General features: G+C 48.1%; 2 protein-coding genes and 2 pseudogenes across 10 annotated transcripts; 2 read left to right on the top strand and 2 right to left on the bottom strand.

The window, feature by feature from the left end:
- The first annotated feature begins 1,684 nt into the window (after positions 1-1,684).
- Positions 1,685-4,787, top strand: LOC120711174 (pentatricopeptide repeat-containing protein At1g71490-like). Of its 5 annotated transcripts, none has more exons than XM_039996624.1 (4): positions 1,685-3,914; positions 4,208-4,322; positions 4,407-4,487; positions 4,608-4,786. In XM_039996624.1, exon 1 carries the CDS (start codon positions 1,811-1,813, stop codon positions 3,218-3,220), a length of 1,410 nt encoding a protein of 469 aa, XP_039852558.1. In that variant the 5' UTR covers positions 1,685-1,810; the 3' UTR covers positions 3,221-3,914; positions 4,208-4,322; positions 4,407-4,487; positions 4,608-4,786. The 5 variants fall into 5 exon arrangements, with proteins under 5 accessions (XP_039852558.1, XP_039852559.1, XP_039852560.1 ...); XM_039996625.1 differs by having other exon boundaries at positions 4,562-4,786; XM_039996626.1 differs by having other exon boundaries at positions 4,212-4,322; positions 4,407-4,787.
- A 4,581-nt stretch (positions 4,788-9,368) lies between these two features.
- LOC120711171 lies at positions 9,369-11,342 on the top strand (annotated as a pseudogene).
- Positions 11,343-11,796: 454 nt separating this feature from the next.
- On the bottom strand, positions 11,797-13,278 carry LOC120711170 (annotated as a pseudogene).
- Positions 13,279-21,572: 8,294 nt separating this feature from the next.
- Positions 21,573-25,092, bottom strand: LOC120711169. Of its 5 annotated transcripts, XM_039996617.1 has the most exons (4): positions 24,541-25,092; positions 23,873-23,979; positions 23,526-23,688; positions 21,573-23,103 (listed from the first exon to the last, which is right to left on the bottom strand). In XM_039996617.1, exons 3-4 carry the CDS (start codon positions 23,538-23,540, stop codon positions 21,622-21,624), a joined length of 1,497 nt encoding a protein of 498 aa, XP_039852551.1. In that variant the 5' UTR covers positions 23,541-23,688; positions 23,873-23,979; positions 24,541-25,092; the 3' UTR covers positions 21,573-21,621. The 5 variants fall into 5 exon arrangements, with proteins under 5 accessions (XP_039852551.1, XP_039852548.1, XP_039852549.1 ...); XM_039996614.1 differs by having other exon boundaries at positions 23,873-25,092; XM_039996615.1 differs by having other exon boundaries at positions 23,526-23,979.
- Between the last annotated feature and the right edge of the window lie 194 nt (positions 25,093-25,286).

Below are 25,286 nucleotides of genomic sequence, written 5' to 3'. Positions count from 1 at the left end.
TTAATATAATATCTTATGTGGTATCTTGTTTAACGTTATATTTATATATCGTTCATTGTATCAAATTGGCTAGCCCCAAATGCTTGGACACATGGTTTGTCGCCACCTATAGCACAAGCCACCACATAATGTGACACATAGAAGATAGCTAAATGAGTACACATCCATGATACTGAAGAATCCAAATTATTTCAGTACAATTTGCTTCACAATCTAGACCGATGAACAATATATGTTACACATTATTTCATGAAATCATCTAGGTAGTCACGCACAGGGGGAGGAACATCATCTCTTGGAAGCCATGGTTTGGGGGGCATTAAATCATCTAAGTCGTGATCCCAGTTAACAGAACTTGATGCTGGAGGTGGTGCAGTTTGACTTGACGAACCTCTTGACTTTCCCTTTCTCTCTTTTATGGTTCTACTTTCATGTACAGGGGGAGGAACATCAGGTGTTCGAGGCCATGATTTGGGGGCATGAAGTCATCGATATCGTCATCCCAGTTAACACAACTAGGTGCTCGAGGTGGTGCAGCACGACTTGACGAACCTCCGGTCACGTGTTCTTGCGGAGGCCGAGAACTATGACCCGAAGATCTTTTCCACCTCCTTCGTCTAGTTTGCGGCATAACTCCACCGAAGATACATACCAATTTTTTGAAATTTGGTATCGATTTGTTAATCAACTCCGTGTCCTCGGGGTAATCCTAGCATATAATTACACAATAATTTTACTATTTCGTAAATATGGATTACAAATAACGGACGTGATTAGAACTGAATAAGAGTTACCTTAATGTGCATCTCATACACCTCTGGCCGCATCCATATCTTACAAGTAGTTTGTAAGAATCTAATAACATGTTGATGATTCACTAGTTCACATACCCTCGTGTATATCTTCCTACGTTCTAGCAGGTATTCCTTTAAATCTTGCATTGTAATACCTCGAAACAATGTCAAATATTTAAACTCAACTAATTTGGACAACACCATCTCTATCGTACCATCCGCTAATGGATCCAACTTCTTACTGATTACAAGACGTGTCATGATCTCAAGAAATATACTGGATTTTTCTTCGGTCCATGAAAATCCAACAGAATTGGAGGCAGACATTGCCTTATGCTGCAATAACAGTAAGGTACTGTCATACTAAGTTTACTATTCTATATTTCACTATCCAAAATCTAAATCTATTCTAATTCATGATTATTTTAGAAACAAGTCTATAATAGTTGAGAAATATTGGTTACCTGCGGTTCGGATCAAAAATCCTGCAGGGCTTCGCCGGTTTTTTTATCTCCCTCACCCCTCCTCTCTTCATCTCCCCTCTCTGGATCTCGTGGGCAGAAAATGAGGGCGCAGAGGGAAGGGTTGGAGTTTTATATTTGAGGAGGGAGCCTGCCGCCCCCTGCTGGGCGGCAAGGGGCCCTGCCGCCCGGCAGGGGGGCGGCAGGCTCCTTCCAAGGACCTCTGCGAAAAAAAATTTTATTTTTATTTACATATAGGTCCTTACCGCCCACCTGCCGGGCGGTAGGGGTATAGAACTGTAAAACCTAAATCCAAAAATATATTTCTGTAAATTTTTTTTTTTGAAAAATGCAAAAATAAAAAAGGCGCGTGGAGCCACCGACTTGGTGGGCCCAACAAGTCATGGACAGCAAGGAAAGGAAGGGACTCCGGCGTTGGCGCGCCGACGAGAGCCCCAGACCTGGAAGGCCTCCCACCCAATTCACCCGCCGCCTTCCTCTCCACCGGCGGCGAGGTGGTGATGCCACGAAGACGGCGGTGGCGCCGGCCGTTTGATGCGCCCACAACCTCCTCCTCCCGCCGCGCTGTCCAAGCACCACCTCCTCCGCATCCGCCACTGCCTCCCACCCGTTTGGCTTAATGCCGCCCCCGCCCAGGACCCGTCCCCGCCGCCCACCTCCTTTTTCTTCCCCGCCTCCCTCTCCTCCCTTCTCTTCTCCTGCACCGCGGAACGCGCCCGCTTCCCCGGCGAGCAGGTGCACGCGCGCGCCGTCGCGCTCAGCCTGGGCGCGCACCCCTCGGTGCTCCCCAGGCTCGCCTCCTTCTACATCGCGCTCGGCGACCTCCCCGCGGCGCGAGCCGCCGTCGAGCACGCGGCGGGGAAGGCGCGGGCGTTCCCCTGGAACCTGCTCATATGGGGCTACGCGGACCGCGGGCTGTGGGGCGACGTGGTCCTCGCGTACGCGAGGATGCTGGCGCTGGGCGTGGCCGCCGACAGGTTCACGTACCCGTCGGTCCTGCGCGCCTGCGGCGAGCTCCGGGATGCCACCGTTGGTCGGGGGATTGAGCAGCTGATTCAGAGGTGGGGGTATGGTCTGGACATGTACGTCTGGAATGCTCTGGTTGGGATGTACGCCAAGTGCGGGCAGCTGGAGGACGCACGCAGGGTGTTTGATGGAATGCCTGCGAGGGATGTAGTCAGCTGGAACGCGATGGTGTCTGGGTATGCGTCCACGGGTATGTGGGGCGAGGCGTTTGGGCTGCTGCAGCGGGTTCCTGGGGCAAACATTGTCACCTGGAACATTGTTGCAGCAGGAAATTTGAAGGCGGGGAACGACGGCGAGGTGATGAGGCTGGTGTCGCAGATGAGGAGTTCCCACGGTCCGGGGCTGGATTTTGTGGCTGTTGTGATTGGCCTCAAGGCATGTGGTCGGAATGGTTGTCTGAGAATTGTCCGTGAGTTGCACGGTGTTGCTGTTCGTCTATGCTTGGATAGGCTCGAACGCGTGGAGTGTTCATTGATCACAATGTACTCAAGATGCCAGATGATGAGGTTTGCCTACCGTCTCTTTAGAACATGTTCAGTTCGGAGCATGGCAACATGGAATTCATTGCTAGCAGGATTTGCATTCATGGACCAGGTCGAGGAAGCTATGCTGCTTTTCAGAGAGATGACTGGTTCCGATGTCTTTCCAAATGATGTCACTGTGTTAACTATGCTTTCACTTAGTGCACGTTTTGGACACCTGTGTCACGGAAGGGAGATGCACTGCTACATCATCAAGCGTGGACTCAGTGGCTCTAACTTACTGCAGAACTCACTTGTTGACATGTACTCAAAGTCTAGACAGATGGCAGCTGCCCGCAGAGTGTTTGATCAGATGCAATGTCAAGACAGGCACGCCTACACTTCGTTGATTTTGGGGTATGGAATGCAAAGAGAGGGTGTCACTGAAGCTCTTTGATGAGATGGTTGCCAACAATATCAAGGTGGACCATGTGACTATGGTTGCTGTTCTCTCAGCATGCAGCCACTCTGGGCTTGTAACTCAAGGGCAACTACGATTTGCTGAGATGTTTGATGTATTTTGCATTGCACCAAGGGTGGAGCATTTTTCTTGCATGGTCGATTTGTACTGCCATGAAGGTTTGCTGAGGATGGCTGAGGAGATAATTAACAAGATGCCATTTCAGCCAACTGCTGCAATGTTGGCAACTCTAATTGAGGCTTGCAGGATCCATGGCAAAACAGAAATTGGGGATCGAGCTGCAAAGAGGCTGCTGGCAATGAGGACGGACAACCCTGGTCACTACAAGTTGATTGCAAACATGTATATATCAGCAAAACACTGGCCAGAACTAGCTAAGCTTAGATCATCAATGAGCACGATGGAGCTAAATATGATTCCAACCCATTCCTTACTGGAGTCAGAATATGACATATGTCCAGTCCAACAAGATTATTGCTTAAACCACAGTACACATGGAGGCTTGTCTGATGACATGACAGATACTGTTTTCTCTAGTAGTGAGGAAGTGAAATTCAACGAAGCTTTTGGTGGGTAACAACAAAGCTGGAATCCAATAGGCTACTTTGGTCCATGGCTTTTATGTTAGGCAAGCATCTTAACGACCTCTGTTCTTCACATCGCAGAAGAGGTGATATGTTGTTGACACCTTTTGTTATCACACTACTTACTGGCACTTTGTCTACACATTGATGGCACCTCATCATTCCAGTTTATAAATTACGGATATTTGTTTATATGCGTCCTGTTTTGAGGTTTGAACTACCTATACCTGGGAAGTACTTCTATACACCATTTTGATATGCTGTAAAATTTCCAAGATAGAAACAATTTGAGCAACAGTTTTCTGAATTAGTACTTTTGATTTCTTGTCATGTTCTTTTACATCTGTTCTTGATTTCATTCTGTGGTATTTTGGCTCAGCTAGGAAGATTTGAAAGAAGATAGTAGAGGTCCTTTTACCTCTCATGCTAAGTGATGGAGGCCACTCGACTGAACCTATGTTCTCACTCTTTCCCAAGGAATCACTCTTAGCAATGTATGTTTCAAGTTCTTGTTAACTTGAGGATATTATTGGTCTCTGATGCACTGATACCTCTTTGTTTGATCGTTCTTGTAACAGAGAACCTTGCATTGTTACATACAAATTAAAGATGACACTTCCATTACTGCCTGCAAGCTCAATCACAAGTAATTTGGCATGGTAATATCAAATCTGCATACTACTCTCAATTGATACTGTTCTTTTGTTATCCTGAACCTTGGCTTCGGGTCTAGATGGCGAGACTTGGTGTGTGGGCTTTTAGCTTCTTCCTCTACTCAGGTCCTGCTGAATGGCACACCATGAGATTTTATCCAGTACAAGAGGGGTCTTCGTCAAGGGATCCTCTTTCTCCGATGCTATTCATTCTAGTGATGGATGTGCTGAATTGGATGGTCACTAGAGCATCTGAAGATGGGTTATTGCAGCCACTTTCTTCACGGCCGATTCAGCATCGAATCTCTCAATCTTTCTAATTTTTTTTTTCCTCCGAACAATACTGGGGAGGACCCCGGATTCCTTCCCAATACAACCTACTCTACTTTCGTCATCATCATCTCTTCCTGACGATTTGTGGCCAATTCTCTCGCCTCTTGTCGTGCCACGTCATCGGGCGGAATCCCGGCCTCGCATCCCCAGCCAGACATGGGTCAGCGTTCCTCGACCATCTTCCCGAAGCTTCGGGCCAGGCGGCGGCGTTCCCCTCGCGAGTCGCGGCGCGCAGCCATCCTTCCCCGCTGCTCCTCCCACCAGGCCACCACTCCCTCAGCCAGCTGCGGCTGTGGCTTCCTCCACGCTCAATCGAGCAAGCTCTGCTGTTGTCTCATGCCACGCCATCAGCCGCGGACTCTAATCATGGGCTCATGGCTCACCTTGGGGTTGACCCCGCAGCCGCTGCGGAGCTCAGATGCGACGGAGATGAAGTCACTGCTGAACTTGGCGGCAAGGAAGCCCCTGACCTCCTGCAGCTCCGGCAGGCCCCCGCACCTTTCAGTGGCGCACAGGAGCCCCGCCGCCGCCTCCCGCAGCTCCTCGGGCACCGTGCACGCGTCGACGCGTCGCCCCGCTCGGCAACGAGGCCGCAGTAGGCCTCGAGCTCGGCGAGCACGTCGAGCGCGTCCTTCTCCCGGACGGCATGCTGGGCTCGTGCGAGCGTGCGGTCGGGCCCGCCTCAAGTGGAGCAGCTGTTCGACGTCCCCGCGCGCCTGCGCGCACCGCCGCCTTGCTCTGCACTGCCCAATAAACGAGATCAAACATTAATCCCATCTTTGAGTTCGATTCGCTGCCCCTTCGTCGCTACCAAGGGCTGATACTCTGCTTTTCTATTCGGCTCAACAAGATTGGATTTCGGTCCCTTCTATCAAGCTCTGGTTGATTCAGTACAAATCTCAATTAATGGAATGTGACTGTCTCGTATATTTATAGTGAAAAATCTTGATTAAGCTCATATAATTTATACTTCTTGCCTCATACCTGTATACAAGTGAATTGTTGGGAACTGTCAACTGAAAGTGGTATTATAAATTACACATATTATGGAAGCTGAACAACTTTGTTGAAGGACTCAAGTGCTCATCAGTTGTTGCTAATACGGCTGAAGAAGAACTTTTCTTCATTCTACATATACTGTTTATTCTTTGGTCAATATTTATCTGTCATCTATGCTTAAAATTTCAAATCAAGCAACTAACTGCCATGACTGTAATTGAAAATGAATACTCTCCTATGATTATTATCTGAACTACATAGTCCACAGTAGGTTCTAAAACTAGAGCCTTCACATGCATGACATGACTGCCATTGAAATTAGTATACTCATATAATTATTATCCTAACTACATAATGCACAATAAGGTATGAAACTGTAACTTGTATTTGCATAACATGCCTTATGTAGTAACTGTCATTGAAAATGAGACTGATCAGCTCGTCGGGTCGGCCCAGACTCCTCGCGCTGCCTTCGACCGGCCGTCGGCTAGGGGCCGCCTCCGTCGCCGCGTGACTGCAGTGCCCGCCCGAGCCGCTATTGGGCGCTGGCAGCAGCGCCGCTACGCATGCAGGTTAGCGAGCCAGGGGCCGCCTCTCCCTCCTGCTGCAACCACCGGCTTGTCGTCCGAGTCGCCGACCTGCCCGCCGGGTCACCATGGAGGAGAAGGAGGAGAAGGAGCCGACACGGAGGAGCCGGCGACCGCCTGCCACACCGCCCGTCAAGCCGCCTCGCCTCCCGCCAGGCCACGGCGCCGCAAGCCGGGGCCGACCCACCCCGTGCTGCTGCAAGAGCTGCCCACGCCCCATGGCCGCACTCTGCGAGAAGGAGATGTTTGGTTTCTACAAGTAGCTGTCACATCATTTTGATTATCAAATCGAATGTACAGATGTCAATTTAATATAAAACTAATTACATAAGTTGCAATTAAGTGTCTAGACGAATCTTTTCAGTATAATTAATTAATAATTAGAGGATAGTTACTGTAGCAATCAGTAGTCAAATTGTGGACTAATTACTTAATAGATTTGAATAGGCTGATTTTTATGGTAGTTCGACGGATCTTCGGAAAGGTATCGAACCTTTCACTAGAAAAGTTCCTTGCCCCAATTAGCAGTAACTTTGATGCCACTCTCCAAGCATGCCTGGTAAAAAGGTTTATGTGAATATGTCCATGCAAGGTAGACCATGCATCATCTTTGTTCATCGGTTAAATCCTGTTGTTTTTATATTTCATCAACAAATCTACCGTGCACTTGAAGCCATCTCCTAAGATAATTAATAGTTTGGGATTTGATCCGTAACTGGAGCGAGCGGTCTACATGTGCGCTCTTTTGTAGACTTGAAACTTTGCGTCTGGGACGATTAATGGCAACATTTAGCAGAATATAAATATTTTTTAGAGAAAAGCAGAAATATAGATATATGTGTTACTTATGATTTTAGCAACTCTTGTCAAGTATCACAGCCCTTCTAAATGCCAATGTGGACACATATGTGAATTCCTGAAAATAAAATGCACAAAAGTTTCCAATATCTAATGTCCAGTTAGTAGCTTACAAGTTCAGGTGACTTAAATTTCAATTTCATACAAGTTCTCTTCATGCCAATCATTATAAAACATATAAAAAAATTTGCTATCTGTTGTCATCGAAAACCATGAGTACATCCACTGGCCACCCGCGGCAAAGCCGCAGGGTTTTCTAGTTTGCACGAAAGCCAAGTGGCACGAGCAATCTTTCTGATTTTGGGAATAAAAAAGTCTTATCTATCGCTTGATGCTGGATTGTGTACCGACTTGATTATATTTCAATATTTGTCCTTTGGCACCTCTTGCGTGGTCAGATGCGGCGGGAGAGACGTCCACACATCTCGTGGACCACGAGGAGGAGGGGGACGGGCGACGCTGTCGCCGTTGTCACAACGAGCATCTCCAAAAAGTGCCAAAAAATAGTCCAAAAATAGGTTTTGAGATTTTGCTACCATACATTGACGATAAACCCCCAAGTGTCTGATGTCCTAGAATTTCCATGAAGAACCAGACATCCCTATCTTTTTAGATCTGATATAATGGAGCAGCATTACTATCTGCATAATATACTAAAAAGGGCGTACCCAGTGCCGTAGGCTTCCCGCACTGTGCGGGGTCTGGGGAAGGGTTGTTTTTAGTAGATCCGTCTGCATCCCTCGATCAATCATGTTGTGCCGTCCAGACTGTGCCGCCTAGCTATTATCCCGTAGATGCTGTAGGATCGCACATCGTTTTAGCAGCCAGGCGAGCAAGTGCGTGACCAAGGAATCTCGCTAAATGAGTCGCCCTCCATTGCTCTTTTAGACAATTGGCGCGATCTGGAGGGAAACACGCGGATATCTGGCTCAGTAGCTCACAATGGGCTGGTTTTGGGCAAGCGAAAAATTTGGGTATGGACTTGGGCCACTGTTGGAGCGTTGATTTTCAGCTTCATACCCAATATCAGTTATTAAGAGTGTTTTTTTTTGGGGCACTCTTGAGATGTTCTAAGAGAAAGCCCAATTATGGGCGTATTACTGAACAGCTCAGCACAAGAGGATAACATGGAAGAGAGAGGAAGATTGAGAAGGCTGCTTGGCGCAGCATCTGCATGTAGCGATTAGCTGCTTTTTTTGCAGCTTTGCAATTAGGGAGCGGGTTAAAAGGTCTAGACAATGGCACTTGGTGAAAGGTGAGTGGCAAACAGATGATGTTTAATGCGAAAGGAGGGCCTGTTGAGAAATGAAAAAACTTGTACTGGTGCAGGAGAAAAGCAGCAGCCGTTGTTGTTGTACCGCTTAGCTACATCTGACATAGCTTGTCTTATAGCCAAGTACTTAGTTTTCAATTTGATCTAATATCTTATTTGCTCATGCTGCAACACTAGCGCGCTCTGCTGGTCTCGTGTCGTGAGCTAGCGCAACATGATCGGGACATAGTGACTAATCGTGTTGGATCGATTCGTGTTAGGGTCGTGTAGTGCCGTGCAGTCTATTTGGCCGTCTAAAGACTCGACATGGTATAAAAATTAGCAGCGAGTTAGGGCTAATTTCTGGAGTAATAAGGTTAGGGGTGGGTTAGGGGAGGGCCATGGCCCATTGTCACTGCAATTTGCTGCACTAGATTTTGTTTGTGCGGCTAGAAAACCCATAATCTCCGACCGGCCCTCGAGGCCTCGACAATATAGTAGTTAATTAAAAGAAGAAAAAACAAAACAAAAGATCCTGCTATATGATGCTGCCGCGTATTATTTCTCATTTCTCTCGTACCTGAATTGTTGTTTTCTTCATTCCTGTCCACCCTCCTCTGTCCCCAACTGCCTGCCATTCTACTCTTCTTTAATTTCGGAGAGTTCGAGATTTCTCTATTTTTCTAGAATGTCAACCTAGAATCCTAGGTGGTTTTACATGGAGACTTTAAAGAGTCTTTAATTAGTAATAGTAAAATTTCTTTCGTATATGAATTGCTGTTTTCTTCATTCTTGTCCACCCTCGTTGTTTTCTTCATTCCTGTCCACCCTCCTCTGTCCCCAATTGCCTGCCATTCTACTCTGCTTTGGGCGAGTTCGAGATTTCTTGCATTGTTAATGTGTGGTGAATAATTACTATATTGCTCCCGGGGGCAGTAGTGTTCTGTTTCTACGAACCACAAAATGGCGCGACATTGCTCATAAATTCCAAATTTGCCGGCCAAACAATTGAAGCTGCAGGCGCCATTCATTCAGTGCTTGTAGCACGAGCCATGGAAGGCTCCACCGCCGGGAATGTCCAAATCGTGTCCAGGCGTGTCGTCCGGCCAGATGCGGCGACCTCGCCGGACGGCGTGCCGGAGACCATGCACCTGACGCCGTGGGATCTCCGCGTGATGACGGTGGACTACATCCAGAAGGGAGTCCTCCTGCCCAAGCCCCAGTCAGGAGCAGAAGCAGCGCACCTCGTGGACGGCCTCGCTTCGTCCTTGGCGCGCGCCCTCGGCCGCTTCTACCCGCTGGCCGGCCGCCTCGCCGTCGACGGCGAGCCCGCTCCGGGCATCGTCGTCTCGCTGCGCTGCAACGGCGAGGGCGCCGAGTTCGTCCACGCGGTGGCGCCAGAGGTCGCCGTCAGCGACATCACGGCCCCGGTGTACATCCCCCGGTGGTGTGGGCGCTCTTCCCGCTGAACGGCGTGCTGGGCACGGACGTGTCCCGCCCGGTTCTGGCGGCGCAGGTCACGGAGCTCGCCGACGGCGTCTTCGTCGCCATGTCGCTCAACCATGGCGTCGCCGACGGGACCACGTTCTGGCACCTGTTCAACACGTGGTCGGAGATCAGCCGGAGCGGCGGCGGCCGCGAGCTGTCCACGCCACCGCCGGCACTCGACAGGTGGTTCCCGGACTGCTGCCCCGTGCCCGTCCGCCTACCCTTCGGCAAGCTCGAGGACATCGTCCGGCGGCCCGTGTACCTGCCGGTGCGGGAGTGCTTCTTGGATTTCTCGTCGGAGAGCGTGAAGAGGCTCAAGGCGAAGGCGAGCGCCGAGATGGCCGGCACGGCGACGGCCACGATCTCGTCGCTGCAGTCCCTCCTCGCGCACGTGTGGCGAGCGGCGTGCCGGGCCAGGGAGCTCGCGCCGGAGCGGGAGACGACGTACACCCTCCTCGTCGGCTGCCGGGGGCGCGTGCGTGGTATACCGCAGGCCTACATGGGCAACACCGTGACGCTCGCCGTGGCCAAGTCCACGGCCGGCGACGTCGCGGGCAAGGGGCTGGGCTAGTCGGCGTGGCTCCTGAACCGCGCTGTGGCGGCGTTCGACGAGGGGACGGTGAGGGCTTAGCTCGCGCGGTGGCCGCAGGAGCCCAGGTTCGTGTACGTGGAGCCGCCAGGGGAGGACGGCGCCACGGCCGTGGCGACCGGGAGCTCGCCGCGGTTCGACGTGTACGGCAACGACTTCGGGTGGGGCCGGCCGGTGGCCGTGCGCAGCGGCGCCGGGAAGAAGATGGACGGGAAGGTGACGGTGTACGAGGGGCGCGGCGGCGCGGGCAGCATGGCGCTGGAGGTGTGCCTGTCGGCCAGGGCGCTGGGCCCGCAGGCTCGTCGCCGACGAGGAGTTCATGGAGGCCGTCGCGAGCGCCGGCGCCGCGGCGTGATCCACCGAGTGGATGCAATGTTGCGTGATCCGATGGATGCATAACGAGTGGTGAGCAAGGCAGAAGCAGCTCTGTGTGGCATGGGATGCAAAAAAAAAAAAAAATCGCGTCGTGTCCCACTGGCACTAGGTAAGCCGGGTGCGAATCTCTGGACTGTAGCATAGTGCCGTGTCATAGTCATAGGCCGATCGGAGGAGTAAGCTAACTAGTGCCGCCTGCTGTGAAACGGCACTTGATCTGATCAGGCTGGGAATTGAGGTGTGCAGACTGCAGCTGCTGCCAGAGATCAACGGATTGGTGAAGTTGTTCAGTGGTGGTGATGCGTGCGCTTAAGCCCTCTTATCTAATTACTCCCTCCGTTTCAAATTATAAGACATCCCAAAAATCTTGGAGAGTCAAAGCAATTTCAAATTTAACCAAGATTATATAGAGAAATATAAAGATTTATAATATCAAATTGATGTACTGTGAAAATATAACTAATAAAAAATCTAATGGTACTTAGTTTATATAATAAATGTCATCATTCTATTATGTAAATTTGGTCAAACATAAATTTTTTTTGACTCTCCAAAATTATTGGAATGTCTTATAGTTTAGAACCGAGGAGGGAGTATATTAATTGTTCTGCAGCATGCTGTTATTAGCCATGATGGATGCATGTGCAGTCATGCTCAAGCCGTGAAGCCTAGACTGGAAAACCTGACCATGCATGCCCTGTTGCTATCCAGTCCATTTTAGCCAGACAGCCAGAGCCAGAAGTAGACCATAAGGTGCAACATGTGCTTGCCAACACCAAGAAAAAATGAGAGCCAGAAGTAGAGAGTGCATCATCATATCATACGCACATATAATAAAGCAATCGCAAACCACACAAACTTTTATCATAATCTGGGTTCGTCATCAGATACATATATGGGTATCAGCAAGCACACGACACGAGCAGCAGACGCTGCTTATTACAGTACATGTGGCATCAGCAGCTAGTCCGTCCGACCCGTGGCATGCAGACACGAGGCGGCCGGGTATAGTGAGCAGGCTGACGACACAAACACACTCAAGCCAAACAAATCGAAGCAAGCACACACACGCATCAGCTAGCATTCAGCAGCCAGAAGGTGTGATGGTAGTACACCTGCATCATCCAGCTGCAGATACTGCTCGAACGCAAGCCACACACTCACTCGATCACACACCTCGGCCGGCCAGGCCTGTTTGCTGCAGCATGCAGGCAAAACCAGGCGGCCGCCTCTTATTTCTTAAGACAGACCAAACAAACACACAGCTAGCTGCATGCAGAGAGAAAGAAGCCGGCAGGCAGGCCAACTCGGCCGGCCGTCAGGAGGCAACCTGATGAAGAAAGAGCCAATAATGGCCTTGGCTCGCAGACATCAAACAAACTGCACGTCAAGTCGATCATCAAACCAAACCACACAAAGGTACGGTAGTGCCGTAGCCGGCGATCCAGCCAGTTGCCGACTACTACTAGCAGCAATCCACACAAGAAAAAGCAGCTAGCCACCGAGCTAACAGCAATCAGCAACAGCAGCAGCAGATGCAGAACTTGATGATTTCACCTGTCAGGGATGAGTGAGAAGCAGAGACAGGCACGGATAGTGAGTAAGCTGCCTGCCTTGATTAATGACTTGAGTTGGATTAATTCTTGACAAATTAATTAGTACTGTAGTAGTGTTTGGATTAACGGAAGAAGCAGTGATGAGCATACATATCAGTAGCTAGGCAATACTAATAAGTAGCCAGCAGCCAGTATATATACATACCTGAGGACGGTGCCCCTGAGCAGGCCCCTCTTCTTGTAGCAGCGCGCGTGCACGGGGGTCGCGTAGAGGGAAGGGTGGTGGCCGGCGTCCACCCCGTCCCACTCCAGCGCGTCCCACACCTCCTTCTCCACTCCACCTCCACGGCCGGCCTCCACATGCCGGGCTCGCGGCCCTTCAAGGCCGGCAGCCGGCGCAGGCTCCAGCATCCCCTGATCCTGATGGTCTCGAGCTTCGGCGCCGGCATCTCGGCGGCCTCGCATATCTGCTGCAGCGCCGGCAGGTCGTGCAGGTGGATGGTGGCCAGCTTCGGGAACTCGACGCTGCTCCGGTGCTCCCATTTCTCTTGCTCGAATACGTGCCTGAGGGCGCCGCAATGGATGATGTGCAGGGTCTCCAAGCTGGGGAAGGAGGCAGACTGCACCGGAAGCGCGTATGTACTGGAGGCTTGGGCTGGAGCGCAGGTGCAGGTGTTGTAGGCGTTCCAAGGAATATGGTCTCCATTGCCGTAACAGATATTCAGCATCACTATCAAACTTGCTCCAGATGCAGCGGGCCTTCAAGAGATCTGATGCCCAGAAGGTCTTCAACGCATTGTTTTCCACTGCACCTGAAGGAAAGACAGCTTCCAAGTTGGGGCACCTCTCCGCCCGGCACCACCTGAGGTTACGCAATAACATTGCAGGCATGATAGTTCTGGCCAAGGCATCATGTACATGCAGGGATTCGGTGCGTCGTGCCAGGAGTCCACTTAAATTCTTGTCATCATATGTCTCAACTTCACTTTGCACGTTCTGGCTCCCATCACCAATCTCGATACGGCGATCCGACTGTTGAGTCGGAGGCTGCGGGAAGTCTTGCATTGGGATTGGGGAGTCACCGACCTTGCTCAAGACATCACCATAGAGGCCTGCTGGTACACCATGGTGCTGTTCATCACTGGATTCAATCCTCTCTTTGCTTGTTACTTCTAGTTTAACAGCCTCGCTACTACATGCAGGCGAAGAGGTGATGTTGATGTTAAAATAGACTTTCCTCACGAACGGATAATATTTCACTATCTCTCTGCTCAGGGACCGAGCGAGCCTAGCATCAGTAATAGTGGCATGCACCTGTAATTCGAAGCCTTCAAGTTGGGCAATGAATGGACGAGTGCATCCAAGCATCCTCGGAGGTCGGGTATCTATACAAAGCAACCCCTTAAACCCGGACCACCAGTTCCATATTATAGCACGAAGATGCTCACAACCTAGGAGAAACAGCCGCTTGAGCCTTGGGACATCCTTCACCATAGTTGGAAAGTCAAGTACTGTGACGGAACCACCAAATTAAAACTCTAATTAAGCGTAATGGTCGTTATTTGAACACATCGGACACATTAGCTTAACGGCTTAATTTGGCGACCCTTTCTCAACCCACGGCCCGATCGAAACAACACCGGTAGTCCCATGCGATGGTGGGCGCAGATAGTACAAGCACGACAAAATACTTAAAAATATACAAGGATGAATGAACTGATAAACAAGAGTTTTACGAAATGAGTTCAACTTTACACATGACAGTATAATTTACAAAACTTACAATATAAGTATCCGAAGTCCGAAAAGAAAAGAAATCTAATATAAGTATACCCAAATTTGAAAATATACAAGAGCGATACGACGCGAAATATTAAGTTTTACAAACTGAGTTCAAATACAAAAATAATTTACAAAACTAACTTTACAATAGATATGACTAAAGTTCGAATATAAAAGATCCTACAACTACTCTAGCTTTCACCAGTTCTAAACTATCAAGAACGGTCAGACCGGTCTGCGCAAAATAGAAAGGCCGCACACTCAGCCCTCAAGCATATGACCCGAGAAGTCCTCAACCTAAGAGTCCCTCTCTACCACTTCCCACCCCTCTGCATCTCTGCGGATAAATTTAACGCAGCAGGGACAGAAATCGACGTCCGGGTGTCCTGAAATAATAATTGTGGCAACAAACCCTGAGTATGCTAATACTCAGCAAGGCTTACCCGACCAGTGGGTATAACTTAGCTCACATACCTAGACACTCACGACATTTGGCTGGTGGTTATTTTTGCAGAAAGAGCGACTAAAGTAATTCTTTACTTTCATTATTTTAGCTCCAGATTCTATATAAATTAACTCTCAACTAATATTTTGCATAGGCCCACTATAGCAATCACGGTGATGCAAGCAAATATAATTCAATGTGCTCAATATTTTATATAAATATACATAACTCACATTCTAACATTTTGCTACGATGCAGCAAAGAGATCAATGACCTCATAACCGCGAGACGCGGCGAATTGATCCGATTTAACTTTGCAAGGTGGATCTAACCAACACGGCACGCAAAAACCCCGTCGGACCCCACGCACCAACCTTTCCCCTCCCCGCTTCGAACTACAGGGACCAACCCAACGACATATGGTCAGCCGAGCTCAACGTGAGACCACCAAAAGTAAACATATGCATCCCCAATTCTCCGCGACTACTCGACTCGCCCCAGGAGTTGGGTGCGGGTTCCTGTACTTTCAAAGCAAAGCAGTACTCGGCTTACCGGTTTCGACTACCTCCTACTCCCGGCATGCGGTTAGTACAATTCAATCCCCGATCAGCACTGCCACAACGACCAGTCCTTAACCGACACGGACGGGGCTAAGACACCCAGGAGCCCTGTCCTACTGCCAAACCTAATACCATCATCATTTCCCGTCCGGTCTAAATTCTCCATTATTCAATATCCAACTCACAACTCAAGTACTGGAATCTGAATACATCTTATATCTCATGAGTAACTGGAAATTACTCGACTTCTAAACATCCTATATCTCGCGAGTGCAGGAGACCACTCGTCTTCTACCGGAAACATTAAGCCTAGCACTTCTATCATCCTATACAACTAGTATAACTCAGGGAATCCTAGGGATCATGCAACTAGGGTTCCAAACAATTCCTGAACTTAATGCACAAGTATTAGAAACATATATAGGTGTCATAACTTAAAATAATAGGATGTGCACCGGGGCTTGCCTTGCGTCTGCTGCTCAACACTGGGGTGAGTTGGGCCTTGGGCCGACTCCCCGCGAACCTCCTCCCGCGAGGCTTGCCCCTGCGGCTCCTGTGGCTCCGCAACCACCTCGTACACGGCTCCCTCGGCGGCAGCGGCTACACGTATGCAATGATATGAGAATGTATGCAAAATAATTTGAAACTTTGAAATTAACCCCAACCTATCATAATTACTACTAACCGAATAACCCAACGTCCATAACTCTGCATAACCTGTAATATCTGGATTAATATCCGGAGCATCTGGATTCCCAAACCCGGAGTATCCGGGCCTAAACCCGTAGTTTTCGGGACGACATTTTCGGAGAATCCGGGATAATACTCGGAGTATCCGGGTTTGGCACAACTTTCGCCCCCCCCCAAACTGAAACTATGATTTCTAGCGAAACCAACCTTCAAAAATCGAATCCCACCTAGACCCTAGTAGATTGATTCATAAGAAGATGATTGACCGGAGGAAATCGATTCAACCCCCCCTAGAACACGGAACTTGCCAAACCCTAGCTTATTTACCTTGGGGAAAACTCTTCCTTGCACCAAGGGCTTGAACCCAAGCCGTCCAGGGATGGAGCACGCGGGATAGATGATTCACTACCCAAGTGAAGCTCCCATGGGCCTTGGATCAAGGGTAGAGGGAGGGTTTTGGATCCCTAGGGTTTGGGGTGAGAGAGAGCATGGGAGAGAGTGAGAGAGCACGGGAGAGAGTGAGAGAGAGCATGGGAGAGAGTAAATAACAGTTTATAACGTTTGGAAACAGTCACCCAACCCAAAACACGTGTTATACCACTCCAGGTCCGGACTATCCGGACAAATATCCGGAGTATCCGGATATTTCCGGAAGTTCCGGGTCCCAATCCGGAAGTTCCAGTTTTCTCTGGCTCCGGAAATCTGAAAACTGAGCTTGGATCCATTTCTGACTCGATTCGCAGCGGAACGTCTTAAGTCACGAACTAGCTAATTAAATCCCAAGTTTAACACTCGGGTGTTACAATCTTTCCCCCAAAAAGAAATCTCGTCCCGAGATTTAGTGGAGGTACTAAATTGAGAAAAATGGAACTTGACGAGTACCTTGATACATTTGTAGCAATTCCGGATATTTAGACTGAATGAAGTCCTCCGTCTCCCAAGTAGCCTCTCGCTCGGAGTGATTACTCCATTGAACCTTATAAAAATTGCTGGTTTGATTCCGTGTAACCCGAGTCTTGAAATCAACAATTTTTATTGGTTGCTCCGGATAGACAAGATCGGGCTCTAGCTGCAATTTCTCGATGTCATCCACCTTTTCTGGAACACGGAGGCACTTCCGGAGCTGGGAGACATGGAAAATATTATGAACCGCGGATAATTGTGCAGGAAGTTCCAGGTGATACTGTAAGTCTGTAACAGAATGGGCCAGATGGCCCGGGCCAAATCCCGGGTTATTGTAGCTCGGCTACTGTAGCGCCGAAAAAAATACTATAGCGATGGGAGTATAGTCCCAACCTGGAAGTTGAGAGAGGGACGAGCCAGCTTAAATACCTGGCGCAGGGTAGTTGAATAATTCTGGTTGCAACTTTTTGCGCGAAGCGAGGACGAAAGCGCAAGAGAGTTATTTAGCAGTGATTTTACTCAACGTGCAGAGTAGATCTTAGCCGTTACCCGGGTCGGGTCGTTATAGATACGCTACCGGCCCACATTGCTCAATGATAAGAAAAGGCCCAACGTAGCGAGGTGCAAGTTTTACTTTTACGCCGAATTGCTGAACCCTTTTCATTGGAGAGACCCGTAAGTAAACATGATCTCCCACTTGAAATAGGACAGATCGACGCTTCTTATCCGCGTAACTCTTCTGTCGGGATTTCGCAATCTTTAAATTTTCTTGAATAACCCGAACTTGTTCTTCAGCTTCATAAACAATATCGGGTCCGAAAAAGTTCCTTTCTCCTGCTTCAGACCAGTTCAGTGGGGTTCTACACATTCGCCCATATAATACCTCAAAAGGAGCCATTCTGATGCTCTCTTGATAGCTATTGTTATAAGCAAACTCGTCTAAGGGTAGACATTCATCCCATTTCTGGCTATAGGTTAGTGCACACGCTCTGAACATATCCTCTAGAATCTGATTAGTTCTTTCTATCTGGCCATCTGTCTGAGGATGATAGGTTGAACTACGGATCAGTTGCGTACCAAGGGTGGCATGAAAGTGTTCCCAGAACCGGGCAATGAATTGAGTACCCCGGTCCGAAATGATCGTTTTCGGAATTCCGTGGAGGTTCACAATACGGTCCATATACAATTGAGCATATTGTTTCACCGTATGTGTTGTCTTTACCGGCAAAAAATGAGCCGATTTGGTGAGGCGATCCACAATAACCCATACCGAATCATACCCCTTGGAAGTTTTGGGTAAGCCGACAATGAAATCCATGCTGATATCTTCCCACTTCCAGGAGGGAATACTCAAGGGCTGTAAAGGGCCAGCTGATCTCAAATGACTTGCTTTAACCCTCTAACGAGTGTCACATTCTGATACACATCTGGCAAATTCCCGCTTCATTCTGGTCCACCAGAAACGCTGCTTCAAATCTTGGTACATTTTATTACTGCCTGGATGGATTGAATACCTCGAAAGATGAGCTTCATCAAGAATCTGCTTCCGTAACTCTAAGTCCTTAGGTACCACCAGGCGACTATTAAACCATAACACACCCTCACCATCCTGGTGAAAACATGCAGCCTTAGGATCATTTTCCCTAAGCCTCTACCTGATCTTCTCCATACCTGCATTATTTTTCTGAGCCTCCACAATTCGATCCCGGAGTGTAGGTGTGAGAGTAATATTAGCAAGTGTGCCTTCAGATACAATGGCCAGATTTAATTTCTCCATTTCTTGACATATGGTTGCATGCACCGCTGTGGCTGAGATACAACTGCAACCGGCTTTGCGACTCAACGCATCGGCCACAACATTAGCCTTGCCCGGATGGTAATGAATTTCTAGGTCATAATCCTTGATGAGTTCTAACCACCGTCTCTGGCGCAAATTCAGCTCGCTCTGGGTGAAAATATACTTAAGACTCTTGTGGTCTGAGTATATGTGAACAGTATTACCCAGAAGATAATGGTGCCAGATCTTCAATGCATGCACTACTGCTGCCAGCTCCAGATCATGAGTGGCATAATTCTCTTCATGCCATCTGAGGGCTCTGGAGGCATAGGCAATCACTCGTTGATCCTGCATAAAGACGCAGCCTAGGCCCGTACCTGATGCATTACAACAAGTATTAATGGCCGAATAATATCTAGCGAAGACAAACAGGGATGAGACTGTAGCCAAGATCCGTACCTGATGCATCACAATACACATCAAAAGGCCGGGTAATATCTGGCTGAGCGAGGACAGGGGCAGACGTCAGAAGCTTCCTCAAAGTCTGGAAGACCTGCTCACATTTGTCGTCCCAACTAAACCTCACCCCTTTCTTGAGTAACTCAGTCATGGGCCTAGCAATTTTAGAGAACTCCGGTACAAACCGCCGGTAATACCCTGCTAGCCCAAGGAAACTCCGGATCTCTGAAACAAACTCTGGAGTCTTCCAATTCAGGACATCCTGAATCTTGCTAGGATCAACAGAAATCCCCTTGTCTGAGATGATGTGGCCCAAGAACTGGACTTCCTTGAGCCAGAAATCACATTTGCTAAATTTGGCATACAGCTTGTGCTCCCGCAGGCACTGAAGCACAATGCGGAGATGCTCTGTATGCTCTTCCTCATTCTTGGAAAATATCAGAATGTCGTCAATGAAAATCACGACGAACTTATCTAGCTCAGGCATGAATACCGAATTCATGAGATACATAAAATGAGCAGGGGCATTGGTTAGCCCGAAAGACATGACCAGATATTTATAAAGCACGTATCTGGTGGAGAAAGTCGTCTTGGGAATATCTTCAGCTTTGATCTTTATCTGATAATAACCCGAGCGGAGATCAATTTTTGAGAATACCCGGGCCCCGAATAGCTGATCAAACAGGATGTCAATCCGGGGAAGTGGGTATTTATTCTTGATTGTGACAGCATTCAAAAGTTTATAATCCACACACAACCTGAGGCTTTCATCTTTCTTTTTCACAAAGAGTGCAGGACAGCCCCAAGGTGACGTGCTAGGACGGATATAGCATTTATCAATCAGTTCTTGTAATTGTTTCTTTAACTCTGCCAACTCATTGGGTGGCATCCGATAAGTTCTTCGGGAAATTGGTGCCGTTCCCGGTTGCAACTCAATGGCAAACTCCACATCGCGATCAGAGGGCATTCCCGGCAAATCCTCCGGAAAGACGTCCGGATATTCACACACCACTGGTATATCTGCTAGCTTCTTGTCCTCGGCGTGGTTCACCGTAGGTGTCAAAGACATATGATCTTTCAAATGTAAAGTCATACACCCATAAATGGAAGATTTGATGTGCACTGATTGTGAGGTCGTGTCCAGACTAACTCTCTGACCCTCCATCCTCCATCCAGTTCATACCCAATATAATATCTATCCTTTGGGTTGGTAACATTATCAGGGCCGTAGGAAAAAAAATTCCTTGTAACTGTAGGGGTACTTGCTTGACAAATTGATTGGTGATTAACTTTCCCCCAGGTGAATGAATATGGTATGGCTTGGGCATGCTTTCTATCTTCAGCCCCAATCTAATAGCACACTCCTTGCTAATAAAAGTATGTATCCGCCATCACTGGAGCTCCCTCCGAAATACCCTCGAGGGTGGTGTAGTGCACCTGTCCTGGCTTGAAGTGAGCCACTTGCTGCTTCTGACCCTGCTGGCTCGATTGCTGGCCCTGCTTGGGTGGCATTGGGCAATTCCGTGCAAAGTGACCCGGCTGCCCGCAGTTGTAGCACAGAAACAGATTGGGGCGCACTCCCGGCTGCGGCACCCAGACCTTCTGCTCATTCTGCTGAGGAGCAGGAGGCCTGACTGTCCCCTGTGGCTGAGTGTACTGAAGGGGTCTGTATCCCCACTGCTGCGGTGACTGGTGCTAAAAGGGGGCTCGCTGTGGGCCCGACTGCACTAGACGGAACCTCTGAGGAGCGCTGCTAGTAGATCCCACAGCCGGTGCCTTTCTCTTTTTCTCCGCCTTGTGAGCTAGATGGGCGTCCTCCTGTATGATAGCCCCAAAAACTGAAACTCTGATTTCTAGCGAAACCAACCTTCAAAAATTGAATCCCACCTAGACCCTAGTAGATGGATTCATAAGAAGATGATTGACCGGAGGAAATCGATTCAAACCCCCCTAGAACACGGAACTTGCCGAACCCTAGCTTATTTACCTTGGGGAAAACTCTTCCTTGCACCAAGGGCTTGAACCCAAGCCGTCCAGGGATGGAGCACGCGGGATAGATGATCCACCACCCAAGTGAAGCTCCCGTGGGCCTTGGATCAAGGGTAGAGGGAGGGTTTTGGATCCCTAGGGTTTAGGGTGAGAGAGAGCACGGGAGAGAGCGAGAGAGAGCACGGGAGAGAGTGAGAGAGAGCACGGGAGAGAGTAAATAACAGTTTATAACGTTTGGGAACAGTCACCCAACCCAAAACACGTGTTATACCACTCCAGGTCCGGACTATCCGGACAAATATCCGGAGTATCCGGATAAATCTGGAGTTTCCGGATTAAATACCGGGGTATCCGGATATTTCCGGAAGTTCCGGGTCCCAATCCGGAAGTTCCGGTTTTCTCTGGCTCCGGAAATCTGAAAACTGAGCTTGGATCCATTTCTGACTCGATTCGCAGCTGAACGTCTTAAGTCACAAACTAGCTAATTAAATCCCAAGTTTAACACTCGGGTGTTACAAGTATCTTGATTGGACACCCTGAAAGGTGTAGCTCCACAAGATTGGGTAGCCCACACAAGATCAGTTTCTCCAACTGTGTACATCCTTCTAGGGATATCTTGGAGGTTTTCACATATTTCTTATCTGCATCATCTATATGTTTGGAGCAGTCAAAACTGAATGACTTGAGAGAGGAGTTAGCCACCACAACATTTTCTAGCCCAACACAACCATCAAGAATAAGCTCCTGTAAATTGCTTGCTTTTGATAGGCTTGTCGGTAGGTTTTCCATGTCAATAATGTTACCAGACAAGTCAAGTACTTCCAGCTTTGTCTTGTCTATCAATGAGTTGCTGATGATGTCTGTTGGTGATGTCGTCTGTGCCTGACGCACCGGTGGCTTGATTATTCGGAGCCTTTGAAGGTAAGGTAATCTCTTCTCTAGTTGACTACTTATCCACTGCCTGCACCAAACTCCCTCTATATTTAGCTCTGCAAGGTTAGCCATAAGCTCTATCTTCTCCTTGGATAAGATCTCACCCCATTCTGTGTAATATAGGTCAAGCACCAACAGGCTATACAAACAGGCCCATTTGGTGATACAGCTGTCCTCTCCTTCAAGTTGACTACTAGCGGTGCCGGTACCATCATCTGTGCAGTGGTCCAACCCAAGGTATCTCAATGTGCGGCACTGGGAGAAAGGGGGTGATGCGAAGATGAAAGAGCAACGGGATAGGATCAACATGCAAAGGTTATTGATGCACTGTTTAAACAAGTCATTTGGTAATGATACATGTGGGCTTTCATCAGAGCATCCAGATCCTAGGATGATTGATGATGCCCCTGCCAGTGTCGTCTGCAGATCTTCTTGTACCTTCTTATTCTTTGAGGTGATATTATTCTTCAATTTGATAGCAATCCAACGGTAAGCAGGTCTCTTTTCATATGCATCAAGTAGTAACTCATCATCATCTTGGACAATTAGATATGGGGTCCCTGTTTGTTCAGACAAATAAGAAATAATACCATCAGCCTGCCGATACCTATCATCATCAATTTCGTCATCACTCCCGTTAATAAAGATGACCATAAATCTACTCCCTCTCAGAGTTTGGTCAATCACTGCTGCCACATTTCGTATCACATCCCTAGAGGCACGGTCCACTCCATAAAAGTCATCCTCCTCGTCCTGCTCCTCAAACATGGCCATGGTCTTACGGTCCAGTTTTAGCTCCTCAGCAAGTTTTCTCTGCATCGCCCTTTTACTTTCCCACATTGAGCAATCTAGATAAATTATTCTGCCAAAGCGACATCCTGGAGGAGGACCTTTCATGGATGGGAGCATTCGTGCCATGTAACTGAGGAATGCAGTCTTGCCATAACCTCTCCAACCATCAAAATAGAAGATGTACTCGTTGGTGTTCATTTGAACAAGATCAAGTACCTCCTTTATGACGCCATCAATGTAGCTACTCCAGAAGACCTGAAAATGCAGGAAATTGTAGATGTGATCTAGATAGGAGCCTCTCTCGGTTTCTTTTTCTTTTTAAGAAAAAGACTAAAAGAAAACAGACTAACTAGTGTGTATATATGCTCGGTGAAGGGGAAAAGAAGTACAGTAAATATATACTGCCTCCATTACAATAAATTAATAGCCAAAATCCGTTTCGTTAGGACACAAGATTTCGGCCAAGAATTGCTAGCTCTATCAATATGTCATTTATGCAAAATGATAATCATACGTAGGAGTATTTTTCTACTAACAGGAATAATCCAATGACATCAATTTTATATTAAAATATCGTATATGAATAATAAATTATTGATTCAAAACTTGTCTAACCAAACAAAATAAACATACTAATTTTAAATTGAGAGAGGAATGATGAAGTAGAGCAGCTATACCACTTTGCGAACCATGATGAAATAATTCCAACACTGTAGAACACCGACAACAGTTAACAGAGAAGTAAGGCGCGCAACTGGCTGCTGTCAAGCTAACCCATGATCGGTCGATCAATCTGCTAATTAATCAGAGACATATCTCTTGCTCGTCATCATGAACTCCCTGCCACCCATGCAGGCATGCGTGCACAAGATTGTTAGAAAATACATACAATCAATTAATTAACCTGCCTCTAGCGTTGATGATCGAGTATAATTTGCTGCAGGATCGATCGTCGTTATCATCAAGAAATACAATGGAAGCAGACGCAGAAAAGGATCGGATCGGAGGAACCAAAGGTACACACCTTAATTATATTCTTCGATGGGTCGTCTAAGCTAGACCAACGAAATAAAGGAAGGCCAGCAGGGATCGGAGGCAGATCGATCGAGTACCTCCGATATCTCTACTGCTCTGATGAGATTGTGAAGGACAAAAAAGCGACCAGAGGGGGGTGAATGTGAGCCTCAAATTCGATTTGAAAAACCGAAGAGAAAAGACCCGATTACACCCAATGCACCTCGGATGAAGAGTATCAGTACCGCATAGCTCAGAACGACTATCGGCACTAGGAATACTCTTGACACACAACGGAAGCTCGATCGAGAAAAGTTCGAACAAAATCTCACAAGTTCAACCACGCAAACGAAGATCAGAGCAAAGCGTTCGGAAAGCCAAAATATCTCAGAAACTCGAACAAAGGGGTTAGAGAATAGATAAAACAATAACTAGAAATACTGGTAGAAATCTAGCTAACACAGGAACAACTAAACTAAAATTTGTTTTGCTTTTTCAGGTTTTAATTAAGCAGAAAATTAATTAAACCTAGAGCAGGAAAATAAATCTAGACAAAGTGCTAAGCGACTAACACTAGAAGGCAGCTCTAAAACATGATTTGCTACTTAAAAGGGACAAAAAAAATTCTAGTAAAATCAACAGAAAAAGAAAAGACTGGTGAAGCAATTCATCGAATACCTTACGGGCAGAGTTGTGCTGATGAAGAACGAACACGATCAGAGCCGGGATTTCCCACACACGCACTCGATTCATTTCCTTGCACAAGAATCAAACAACCAGCGCACACAGCAAAGAACCAAAAAAAAACTTTATGCTTGAATTTCCCACGCACGCCTAACTCCTGCAGAGCTGCTGTGCCTCCGTGCGCTGCCTTCTGGCCTGGCCCGCTGCTTTTGCTGCTGCTTGCCTGGGCTTGCGCGCTCTGCTCCCCACCACCTCTCTGCTCCCCACCAGCGCCTCCGCCTGCTGCTGGGATGCCGCGCGCACAAGCACCGTGAGCCTGGCGCTGCTTGCCCAGTGCTGCATGCACAAGAACAGAGAAAGGGACCAAACAAATCCAAAACGAGCCAGCGAATTGAATCAAAATCGATCGCTCCGAGGTCAAGAGGAGGGAAGGGCCTCCTTTCCCATGGATCCAAGGTTCAATTCTCCATCCAAAAACTCTAACCCTAGGAGAGGAAGGAAGGGGAACCAGAAGAACAAAAGAAAACAGAAGGGGGCAACGGGAACTCGTGGACTACGGGAGTTGGCTGCTCTTCTCTCTCTTTTTAACCCCTCTAACTCTCTAGACTAAAGACTAAAATACCCCTAGACTTAACTAGACACTAGAAAGCCCGTAGGGGCAAAATCGGAAAAGATACATTGGACTCATCCGACGGCCGAGGTTCTTTCTTCAACTCGAAGCCTTCTCTGCGATGCCGCCA

Source organism: Panicum virgatum, chromosome 6K (assembly GCF_016808335.1).
Source record: "Panicum virgatum strain AP13 chromosome 6K, P.virgatum_v5, whole genome shotgun sequence".
NCBI classification, from domain to species: Eukaryota; Viridiplantae; Streptophyta; class Magnoliopsida; order Poales; family Poaceae; genus Panicum; species Panicum virgatum.
Note: the sequence above shows the minus strand (reverse complement) of the source record. Positions and strands in the feature narration are given on the sequence as shown.

Excerpts from the sequence above, each read along its gene's own strand:
- LOC120711174 (XM_039996626.1), top strand. The coding sequence starts at position 1,811 with ATGCGCCCACAACCTCCTCCTCCCGCCGCGCTGTCCAAGCACCACCTC.